An 11,911-nucleotide genomic window follows, 5' to 3' on the forward strand; every position below is an offset into this window, starting at 1 on the left:
GTGCATTAACATTAAACATGTATTACAAGCCCTAGGCTTTCCAGGGGTATTAACTTGGGGGGGGTAGGGGGGGATAATATCTGGTACAGATTCCACAGAGCAGCTTGCTTTCGCTGTTCCCATAAAACTTCTTATGACGTGAAATGTGCTTGATCTCATCTGATCTGCTTCTACCACAGAACAGATTAAAGGAAAAACAAACTAAACAAAAGCAAACCAAACCAACACCGACCTAGAGTATCAGGGAAAAAAATGTTAAGAGATGTAGACTCCCTTTCTTTCGTAAACACATCCTCTAAAATAGTCAAATGTTAATTGCGGAGTCCTCATTAAAACAGGTCTCACAAGAGAATGTTGTCACCATAGGGTCCAACACTTCTGCCCTGCCTTCCCAAGTAGGCACATAAACTGAGTCTTACTGAGAAGAGCTTCAATACACCAGGCACAGGCCGGTGGCCCAGCAGCCTCCTCATCCCCCCCAGACTGATACTTGGATAAGAGAGAAGGGCATTTGGGAGTGGGAGAGGATTGGCACCTAGAAATCAGCGTGTGACTGAGCAAGGGCGGGGGAGTCTGCACAGAAAACTTTAATATTAAGAGGCACAGAAGCCTGTGAAGTCTGGGGAGCCACATGAAAGGCGGGTGCCTGTCCGGGCATGCAGGGTATCGGGGAAAGGAGGGGAGGCACAGCGCCGTAATTACGCATCATCTTGTGACTCGTGCGAACGCTGCCAGGAGCCAGCATGCTGCGGTAGCCAGGTGATTGCTCTCTCGAGGCAAGTTGCAGAGCTGTAAAGGGAAAGCAAGTGAATCAGCAAGGGGCACGTTGGTCCCCAAGCACTGGTGTGGTGCAGAATTATGTCAGCATAAAGGGGATGCGCAGAGACAAAAGCAGAGAGATGCATCTTTGTTTATAAACACACCAGAGACAACAAAGTTACTGTGGAAAGTCATTTTATTTCAGAATTTCACACACTCTGTCACAGACCATGCGCTTAAGACTTTCCCCTTTGCAAATCCACAGCCTCCAGGCCTGGGAGAGAGGGGCAACCTCTCTTCGCTTCACACCGTGAATACCCACGTGCTAAGAGCAAGGGCCCTGATGGCAGCTTGCCAGGAGGCACAAAGCAGCCTCTTGTTTCCACAACTGCCTTTAAACATAGAACAGAAATTCATCTGACTTAAAGGATTAGCTGTGGAACTCAGCAGCAGTGAAACTCCACTGCTGAACAAGTTGGTCCTCGCCCTGCAGTAACAGGAACAAGACTACAATCTCACGGGAAGCTCATGTGAGCTAAGCTATAGCAGGACACACCAAGGCATTCTTGGAGCCCAGGCAGCAAACAATAAAAGACACGCGCTGGGCTTTCTTACAATCAATTTGTCTCTGAGCTGCTCTGCCAGGAAGGTGGCTGGGAGCTGCCCTTTTCACATTCAGCTTTAGGTCCTCCTGCTCTGTGCTACAGCTTTGACTCAGAAGGAGCCGACCTCTAGGTAAGACAGCCCGCCGGGCTGTACATCAACACGTGTACTGCATTTAATACTGAAAGGTGCCAGTTTGAAAGACCCTGCAACAGTGTGACACACAGGCTGGGTACAACATGATTGTAAGTTTCCTGCAGACTTACCCTGCTCCTTCTTCCCTGCCTCTGTTGCCCCTTACGCTTGACCCTGCTCTTGAAATACTCCTAGTTGCAGTGTCTCTGTGACCCATTACATCTTTGGCCTTTGCTGAGACTGCCACTGCCAGGGCAGCTGTTGTCTGCTGTGGTGGCTGCCTGTGGGAAGTGAGCATCTGCCTCCTCTGCTAGCTCAGAGGAGGGAAAAAACTGAAGGGAAGAAATGATGGAAGTGAGTCAAAGTGGAGTACAGTCTACAGAAAAGGTAAAAGGCCGCTTCAGTCTCCATTTGATACACCAATTGAACTCAATAGCAGCAAGAAATGGCCATAAAATATTAATTCATTAGGTTGCCAGGAAGAAAAAGCATTCATGTAAAAAAACAAATAAACAAACAATCTATGTACAGATATGTATGTGACAAGTGCTCTCAAGCCAGCTCAAACAGTGGCTTCTTGCTTATGTCCCACCTTTTTCATATCTATAGTTTTGATTATTCCAAACCACGTTGCTGCTCAGTTCTGTGTGAAGACCACGGTATTGGAGTCAGCACCAAGTAAGGGTGAGATCACACTGAAGGAATGAACTTACGGGGAACTCCTGACAACCCTGATATTTTAATATTTTTTGTTGACCTTCAAGTAATTAGAAGACAGGGGAATTTTCCCCAATAGTGTATAGGCTCCAAGTCTCATCTGTCTGCTTTCAGGGTAAGAAGGCTGACATCAGAAAGGCAGTGGAGGACAGGGAAAGGAAGAGGGGAAAAAATCTGGGAACCAGAGTGTAGCGCAATCAACAGCTGACCAACACTGACTGCTGCAAAACTTACAAAACACAAAATCATACAAACAGAATTTCTGTTTTATAGACTACAGTCTTTATATACACACACAAACTTCAAAGTACGCATCTGGCAGTCTAGAAAATACCAGTACCCTAATGATTAAATAATTTAAAATGCAATGTTGTGTTATCACTGTATATGGAATACTATCTGACACATTGGCTAAAATGGATGGATTGTCTGAGAAAGATGCTTCCTCCATCATCTCACCAGCACTGCCTCTAAAAAGAAAAGGGCTAAAGACTCCCCTCAGTGTTCTGCTCCTGAAACTCACCTTGAAAATTCTCTGTCAAAGAGAAGTAGGTCCTGAGAGGAAGGAAAGAGAAAAGGATTCCTGCTCCTCCAAACTCTGCTGCCACAGTACCCCTCACCATTGTCCAGGGAGGCTGGACGGCAAGGGGAAAAAAATAAAACGTGCTAAAGCTGGGGAAAGGCAAGTATCTGTAATGAGACTGGTCTTTGGAGAGAGACACAGCGCCAGACTCAGGACGGCCCCTTCCCTCCCCTGTTCTGAACACAGAGGCCAGAAGGCTAAATGCAGAATAGTATGCAGAGTCCACATGGCTAGTGTAGGAGACACCAACAGCGCAGGAGGTGCCCCCCAAAACCCGGACCGCAGTCCAAGCAGCAGATGGGAGGGCAGCCAGGGGAGAAGGGCTTGACAGCAACTATAAACCAGAGTGGGCAGAACTGCAGTACCAACACGTCCAAACAGACTGAGTGGGAAGGTGTGCCCTCACCAGCTTTCTAAGAGTCACTGTAAACTGGGAGCACTGGAAAGTCAGCCCATGGGTATGAGGAAGGGGACAGACAGGCTCTCTGAGGTGGCTGGGGAGGGGACTAAAACACACACTGAGAACAGATGGCAACACCAATGTATCTCTGAATGCCAGCTCTGCATATGTACCCTAACATCATTCTATGGGACAGAACCTTGCTGATGACATCAGGTCAGTCCTATCACCTTCACAGACCTATAGCTGGTGAGAATCTGGCTTACGTGTGCTTATTACAAAGCCCTTTCAGGCACACACACAGTCTTGCTTCTACCTCCTATAAACCAGAACAGCCATAAGCTCTTGCGGAAAAGATAAAAAAAAAAAAAAAAGAGAGACCGTTCCCATGTGTGTCTCCCACCCCTCCTCTATAATCAGCCTCTCTTCCTCCAGGCCAGAGAGAGACATCCAAGGAGCCGCCCTGTTCCCCATTCCCAGGGCCATTCCCACCAGCAATACCCAGCAGATCTGGCTGGGCAGGAATGGCAAGCCCTGCTCCTTCGGCCTCGTCACACCACCAGACCACAAGGGTATCTTCTTCCCCTATGACAGCTTCAGTCAGAATTGCCCACGCTGCAGGTTGTGTTGCAGCAGACTGGACAAGCCTCAGCCCTCATTCCTGAAGGCAGCTTGCAAAGGATGAGAAGGCTCCATAGGGGAAGGAGCCATTGGGCATTCTCCTCTTCCAGGCTCTATGACCCTAAATACTGCCAGCGTAATCATTAACCACTCAGAAAGAAAAAGAACAGCCCTATCCAAAACACCTCAGTCTGCCCTGCACGACTGGATCAAAGGGACAAAAAAGCAGAAAAAAAAAAAAAAAGGAAGAGACAGTGTGGTACAGCAGAGAAAAAAACAACATGGGGCATAGACGGACTGAAGGAAAGGACCTCAGTGAAAATCTGCTAAAACTGTCACTGGATTTACCAGCCCAGTTCCACCTTCTTTGGACCAAAATATACTTGCTGCAGTAAGTGTACTACAGGAGAAAGAAGTGCATAGTTTGGTTTGTTTTTCTGGTAGACTCTTAAACATCAGCGGAATTTATGCAACAGAATCTTAGAGCTGCTGTTTTAGCCTCTTTTCCCTAACCAATGGGTACCAGGCGGGGCAGAGATGGTGGAAATGGACCAGTAGCACCAAAAAATTCAGTGGGAGCACCGACTCCACAGCAGGAAACAATAACCGAAAGGAGACAGACAGAGAAAAGTGGAGGAGACATATTTCGCAGAAATCCAAGTCCACCTTGGCTAAACCCTGTCAAGACTTCCTTAGGTAAGGCCACATTACGTCTGCAGCAAAACCTCTGGTTCTGACAGAGAGCTGTAGAGGGTATAGCCCAACTCATCCACTTCTTCAGGGGTGAGCTCTGAGAATAAGTTCACCTTGGGGTTCAGAGCACTAGGGAGGACGCCTGCCTCCAGGTAGCGGATCAGCCCCTTCAGTGCCTGCAAGAAGCGATCAGCCAGCATGTCCTGGGACCAGTCGGACTCCTCCTGGGAGAGGTGCAGGATGACATTGGTGAGCTGGCTGGCAGTGAGGTGGCCCAGGGCTGGGTTGGACTTGCATATCGCTTTGAAGATTTTCAGGCACAAGCAGCGACAGCCAGAATCACACTGGTCCAGGGCTCGCAGCCGAGCCGTTTCTGCTGGCCGCAGGCTCAGTCTCCACAGGTTGTCATTCTGGGCCAGTCGATGGGGTTTGGCCACAAGGATGATGTCACCCAGCGTCAGGGATGGTAGGAAGTCAATAAAAAGATGCCGTTCTGGATCATACTGGACTTCTAGTGTCAAATCTGCTGGGGGAGCTGCTGGACGGATCACATAATCCAAGAGAGTCCCAATTGCTGGCCAGTTGATGGAGCCAGCTACAACTTTCTCAAAGGTGTCTGCTACAGCTTTGGGGGAAAGGTAACCTCCCACCACACAGCGGTCCCAGTAGCTGCTCCCACGGGGAAAGTACTCTGGGTTTTCCCGACGCACCAAGTAGAAGCCAGGAATGTTCATGATGGTTTCCTCCCCAGGGATGCACGACCACAGGTTCTGCTCCAGCATCAGAGGCACGATGAGCTGGATGTGGTCAGCTGTGACTACCTTTCACAAGAGAGAAAAGTCGGTAAGAACAAGCCTTCCCCCTTCACATGCAGTTTTATTCACCGCCTTTACATAGCCTTCCATTCAGAGGAACTTGGAATAAGGATTCAGCTGTCTCACTCTCCTCTCTGTGTGGGATTCATAGCCTCCCTTTGCAAAAAACAGTCTGAGGGATTCTTTCCCATAGTCAGTGGGAAAATTCTAGGGTATAACCCAAGCTAGTCCTTATACAGTATGTGCTATTTAGAGATCTTTACATACTTCAGGACCTGACATGAACTGCATGCAGATGAATCATTTTGCCTCCTATTGCTCTGAGTCCACTCCTTGGAAGTGAGATGCAGCTGGCCCAGGGCACAGCCACACTACACAATAATTTAAAACAGGACACAAAGTATTAAGTTTCTAGACAAGGTTAAGTTGCCATGGTTTAATCATCCCAGGCTACAACTAGTTACTGCCCTCACTCGGTCTGCCACACCGTTTGGAAAAAGGTCATTAAAGATCCCTTTTCACCAAAGTGATTAAGACCCCACATCTAAGTTTCACTGGACACTCGACACTCCGTTCCAGATCTCTGACTCAAACAAAGAAGTGTGCCTCTGAATCACTCACTATAGCCATGGGCATCTTGCCATCAGGGAGATATGCAGCAGGGACTGCTGTCCAATCCAGGTCTGTCATGCATTAATAAAAAAAAAAAGAGTAGGGAAGAACCTACATGAATACAGAGGAGTTCTATGGGAATATCATGCATTTGGAAGGAGACAGAAGGGACAGAGAGAAAACAGAGGACTACCAGAGAAACTGCAAGAACAACACAGCTAAAAGGAGAGACAGGGGGAAAGGGCTGAGATAATCTGAAGAAATAAAACAGCAAAAAGCCAATGCTTTGCAGACAAGACCAGAGCAGCCTGGTCAAGCCTGTTCAAACAGTGTTGCAGAAACCAAGACATGGCTCCATGATGGGAAAGGTGACACCAGGAGCCTTCCCATTAGAGAGGAATGTTGTGCTGAGCCAGCACTGCCAGCAGGGAAGCCTGAAATGTCCCTGCCTAGTCAGCCTTCCGAATAATGACCCATCACGTGGCCCCAGGAATTACCTGCAGGTCATCGTACAGGCTGCCGCTGAGGTACATGTCACGCAGGGGCATGTCTGGCAGCTTGGCACGTAGGAAGCTGCGCAGCTCAGCGCAGATATCCACCGCTGCCTGCTTGGCCCGGGCCTGCTCCTCTGCTGGGATGGCCACCTTCCTCCGGTAATAAGCAAAGAGCTTTTCTTGCAGAGACAGACGAAGGCGGGATTTTTTCAGCTCCACTTGGCTCCTCTTGGCAGATGGCTTCGGCTTTGTGGGTCGGAAAAAGTCTGCAAGACAGAAGGAAAACTGTTGATCGTCTGAAGTGCTTCACTGTGAACTGATCCACAGAAGAAAATATGCAGCGTGGAAGCACAGACTCCTCGGTCTCAAGAAGCTTTCAGCAGACATTTTTGCATGCTTTTCACATGTACCAGTCGAAAGGGAGGTGCTGAAACTTTAAAACATAGTACTACAAGAATCAAACCAGATGAAAACAAGTTACTAGATTTGGAATTTTGCCAGAACAAGACTAACACAATGTACAGGGAAGTAATTTTAATGACTACATGGGCAGTACCTCAGTTCAATTTCATAAAGAATTCAGCATCATTACCATTTGAGCTTTTAACATGACACCAAAGCGGTAGATAAAACACTCTTGAACAACCATTCCTACCTCCTTAAGTTTTTAACATTATAATGGATTTTTACAAATTATGAGCAAACTCCAGTCCTGACTAGGGTACGAGATCTGAGAAGATCATGCCACTTGGAAGTGAAATAATTGTCAGAACTCTGATCAACACTTATCAGGACACTGAGTTAACAGATCTTGGGCCAGTAGAACTCAGGAAATCAGAGCCCCAATGAAAACTTACCTCAAACTTTCACTGGCTGAAGAAGAGACAGCACACTCTTAGGCACATACCGGCAATACAGTGCTCTACACTGCCGGCTGACTAATTAAGTGATGTTAAATGTGCAGAGATTCTCTAAGCCCCTTTTCTTCTGACTGGTTTCCTAAAGAAATAAGTCAATGCTTCCCATCTATCTTTCAGACTTCTTGTAACATGGAACAGGAGTTTCAAAAGTTATCAACAAGAATTAAGGAAGAACGTAAGAGATTTTTGGAAGGGCTGTCGTACTTAACAGGTGCAGGAGAAACCCCCAAGTCAGTGGCCTCACTAAGACAATCAGCTTTGTGCATTTATTTGGCAACAGGCATTTGGCCATGCAGCACATGCAGAATGGCTGACCGAGCCACGCACAGACCCATCTCGCTCAACCGCAGCAGTTGCTGTCTCTTGTCCCGTGGAGCCTTTTGGACAGATTTGAGGGTTTGTGTGAAAAGGAAATGGCCTGAAACATCATAAGGAACCAGACTTCATTGTCTGTTTGTGAAAAAGCTTTTTTTTTCCCTCTATCTTAAGTTTAGATTTATTTTTAAGTCAAGAGTGCAAGACATCATCATCAATTGTTTTACTGCTTAATCTTTGTCTTTGAGGACTCCAATCAAAATTATCTAGACCCCATTTAACCCAGCTATCTAGTTATTTAACATTTCCTCAGCAAAAAACCCATTGCCATCCTGAAGCTGACTTTCTTGCAGAGAATCTGGAAATCAAGTTTAAAACTTGGTCCTGATTTTTATTTTAAATCTCTACATGTAAATCTCCTGAAATGACCAGGACTAGAAAGTGAAATTTAGTGAGAGAAAACCAACAAAACACTGATGGACTCTAAATTACTTATTATCCCACTGGGAAAGATGACTGCAGGTCACTTTTTACAGCTTGATGAATTCAGTGATAAGCAGCACTAAATAAGCAGTGTTAAAGCATTTATTAAGAAAAAGGTAGAAATAATATAGGAAATGCTGTTATAAATTGCTACTACATTCACAATTTGAATATTCTCCTCTTAAAAACACACAAACAAACCAGAATGTTCCAAGGAAAGGCAACAAATACCTTCAAAAGAATGGAATGGCTTTTTCTGAGGACTGAAGGTAAGTATTCAGCTTGAAAGATAAAAGACCGAGGAAGAATAAAGCTTAAGACCATGAAGTCATGAGAGGAATAAAGAATGCAAATAGATGACTATTATTCACTAGTTCCCCATCTGACTTCCAGTTCTTGAAGTTACTAATAGACCTGCTTAAAAGAAAAACATCAAAATCCTGGGCTAGACAGAGTATTTTTTTTCCTGTGTTCCTTTAAATGAATACAGGGTTTACGGGCCCGGATGATTTGGCAATGCAGGAGCATCACCCTGCTCCTCACCTGTGTCTGCGGCTGAAGGGTCGGTGGGAAGGGTCTGCAGGGAGCGGCTGAGGTTACTCTTCATGTCCTGGGCCAGCAGGCGTGAGGAGGAGCCCAGCCAGTTTGGCTCTTCCCAGCTTCTCTTTCCCGACTGGCTCAAGCGTGTGGGGCTGCTGGGAGCGCTGATCGCCCGGTCGTACATCTAAAGCAACACCACCACGTACAGTCTGAGTTGCTAAGGGCCGAACAGTTGCGTTTTACCCACCACCCCGGGTCTTTTTGTTCCCCTCTCCTTCTTCCCAGTGCCCCCGTGCCGCCGCGCTGAACCGCAAGCTCACCCGTTTGACAGCCAGCGTGGCAATGCCCAGCATGGCGGCTCCACCCACACCCAGCACCAGCCGGGCGTTGGACAGCACGAAGTCGATGGCTGTGCCGATGCCGTTGTCATCTTTCTTCCCTTTGCGCTGCCCAGCACCTGCCATCGCACCTGGGAGGAGCGGGTGCATGAAACAAATGGATAAAAACACGCAACCCAAACGGTTCAGCCCCCTTCTCCTCCATCCCACACCAAAGCTCTTGGGGCTTTAGCACAGATCCATAGGGCGGGACCACCTACCCCTGCAGCTTCTTTAATTATCTTCCCTCAAGCCGGGTGCTTATTCCCCAACATGCCAGAACAGCACTGACCAAGCTCTGCAATGACGGCATTTCTTTGCTTCCAACTTTGTTTATCACCTGAAGAAAAACATCCCAAATTTGATGCGGCTTCTAATAATTTAAGCAAGTTTAATTGTGCAATCACCTAACGCTTTTTAGAAAATGAATTAAGGTTTACTTCAGTAATATTTTGCAATAAAATCCCGTACATTACATAGAACTGTATGAACGGCCTTTTTAATTCATGCTTCTCAAACAAAGCATCACCTTTTTTATGCCAATTTATTTTACTATTCTCAATCTAATGCGCATAATTTTGCACCCAGACAAGGCAACACAGGGATTGTCAACTGCCTGTCCATAACAAATCAGAATCTTCCCAAGAGTTGGCAGGCAGTCTCAGAGCATCCACTCCCACACTCACTTTTGGACAACAGTTGATCCCAGATACTTCAAAGACACCCAAGAATCAGCAGCAGAGACCACAACACACCACAAAGGGAACAGCTCCCTTGCTTTCACCTGACATTTATTCCTGCCCTCAAGGCTGCAAGGTTTGATTCTCATACAAGTCACGTGTAACAGGAACATTAATATCTTCTTACACATGTACTTCTCTTTCCTTCAATTCCCCTTTAACCTGATCTTGGTATTTAAATGGAAAGAGTTTCCTTGGCCAGATACACATAGGTGGATCCTCAGTGAACCTACATGAAAACACCAGGAACCTCTTCCAGCCCGACTCCAGGTCAGTTTTCTAAGTCAGTTTCAAAGGTTTAGAGCCTGCCTGACTTGCTTGGTTTAAAACAGCCCTTAGGTTTTTCTAAGGCCAAGCTACAATATAAGGAGGAACATTCCTGCCTTGATGAACCAGAAATACAGTCACTCTTAATCCTTAGGCAGAAATAACGCACTCTCGCAAAGTTAACTGTAATACTGGCAAGAAGAACATGGTTATATCATCGTAAGTGACCTACCTGTGACCTAACGCATTTGTAAAGAGAACAGGAGAGCCCTCCTGGTGTGCCTGTAGAAGCACCTTCTGTTTTTCTTCAAGACAGCGGTGGACAGGACGTGTTAATCATCTCTCTAGGTAGATGAATGGATTTTGGAAAAGAGAGGGAAACAAGTGGGGTCAATAGGCTTTATAGGGTCTCTCTAAACTAGGCCCCCGAGTTTACTCTGCAGGAAAGCTTGTCCCTTTTCCAGCTGCCTTTCTTTGTCCTCCAGCTGCTGCAGCCCCTGGTTCTTGCGGAACTCCCGGCGGACGAAAGCGAGGTAGAAATCCCGGTCGGTGTAGCGCAGCCCCCGGCCCTGGCGCAGCAAAGCCCGGTAGAGGCTCAGGACGGCCTCCCGGGACCAGGCGGCCATGGGGGTCGGTGTGCAGAAGGGCGACCTACAGAGAGGTGACCAAGCAAGGGACCCGAGTCAGCGCTGCCCTCCCCGAGGGGCGCACCGGCTGCCCCCCGGCCTGGCCCCAGACACTGCCCGGGAAGGGCGGGCCAGCCGGGGAGAACGGCCCCCCCGCGGGCTCAAGGCCGGACGCCCTGTTGCGGGGAAGCCGGCGGCCCCGCGGCCCGGCCCTGCCCACGGGCACCCGCTCCCCACCGAGGTCCTGCGCCGGGGTCGAGCCCGCAGACGCCCCGCGGCGACCGGCCGCGCCACACTCACCGGGCGAGCCCGCGGGGGAAGGGAGATGCTCCGGGCCCCTCACGGCAGCCGCGTCCCTCGGGCGGGCCCCGCCGCCTCCCGCCCGGCGCCGCTCCCGGGGGCACCCGGCAACATGGCCGATCCGCTTCCGGGTCGTGACCTCGGCCGCCAATCATAGCTCTCGCTCGCCGGGGCCCAAACCGTCCCTACCGGCGGAGGGACTTCCGGCCAGCGCGCTCCCGAACGGGGGCGGTGGCGCGGCGATGTCTCCCCCTGGCGGCGGGGCGCTGCCGCGCGGCGAGCGGAAGGCGGGAGGGGACGCGCCGCTCCGCCCCGCCCCCCGAGGCCGCCCCCTGCCGGCGGGGAGGGGAACTGCCGCCGCCAGTTGCTCCCGGTTGGGGCCGGGCCGGAGCGGGACGAGCGAGGCTGGTGCTGAGCTGGTTTGGGGCAGAGCCCCTTGGAGGGTGATGAGGCGGCTTCCTCAGCCGGGACAGCTGGGGTGGGTTGGGGTGGGGGCCGGGAGCTCTCTGAGAGGCAGCGGGTAGGGGCTGAGGGAAGTGGGGTGCAAGTGACCCCCGTGGTGCAGCCTGGAGGGACCCGGCTGGGCCTAGACGGCCCAGGGTGGAGCAGCCAGTGCCCACCAGGGCCTGGGCTGTCAGCACGGGGGTGATGGGGTCTTCCCTTCCCCCTGGGACCCGCAGCTGCCCTGCACAGAGCCAGCCTCGGGGCGCTGGGCCTGCTCCGCCACGGGCAGTCACGTCAGCAGCCTGGGCCTGTGTGCTGTGGTGAAACTGTTGGCCTTGGCGTCAACGGCTGTCAAAGGCTGTGCTGCACCTTGGCGTCAAAGCCTGGGCCTGTGTGCTGTGGTGAAACTGTCGGCCTTGTTGGCCAACGGCTGTCGGCCTTGGTGTCCCCGTGTGCCTGCAAGGGTG

At 49.8% G+C, this 11,911-nt stretch overlaps 2 protein-coding genes across 2 annotated transcripts; both read right to left on the minus strand.

Annotated features, from left to right (window-relative positions):
- Positions 1 to 937: 937 nt before the first annotated feature.
- MIEF1 (mitochondrial elongation factor 1) lies at positions 938 to 9,413 on the minus strand. Its single transcript, XM_005510080.3, has 5 exons — positions 9,289 to 9,413; positions 9,011 to 9,159; positions 8,694 to 8,874; positions 6,436 to 6,698; positions 938 to 5,332 (listed from the first exon to the last, which is right to left on the minus strand). Exons 2-5 carry the CDS (start codon positions 9,152 to 9,154, stop codon positions 4,526 to 4,528), a joined length of 1,395 nt encoding a protein of 464 aa, XP_005510137.1. The 5' UTR covers positions 9,155 to 9,159; positions 9,289 to 9,413; the 3' UTR covers positions 938 to 4,525.
- Positions 9,414 to 10,304: 891 nt separating this feature from the next.
- LOC135577398 (mitochondrial ribosome and complex I assembly factor AltMIEF1) lies at positions 10,305 to 11,176 on the minus strand. The gene is made up of 2 exons (XM_065046930.1): positions 11,001 to 11,176; positions 10,305 to 10,725 (listed from the first exon to the last, which is right to left on the minus strand). The coding sequence occupies exons 1-2, from the start codon at positions 11,153 to 11,155 to the stop codon at positions 10,488 to 10,490; spliced, it is 393 nt and encodes a 130-aa protein (XP_064903002.1). The 5' UTR covers positions 11,156 to 11,176; the 3' UTR covers positions 10,305 to 10,487.
- Positions 11,177 to 11,911: the final 735 nt, after the last annotated feature.

The sequence above is a fragment of the Columba livia genome, chromosome 1, assembly GCF_036013475.1.
Source record: "Columba livia isolate bColLiv1 breed racing homer chromosome 1, bColLiv1.pat.W.v2, whole genome shotgun sequence".
Lineage (NCBI taxonomy): Eukaryota > Metazoa > Chordata > Aves > Columbiformes > Columbidae > Columba > Columba livia.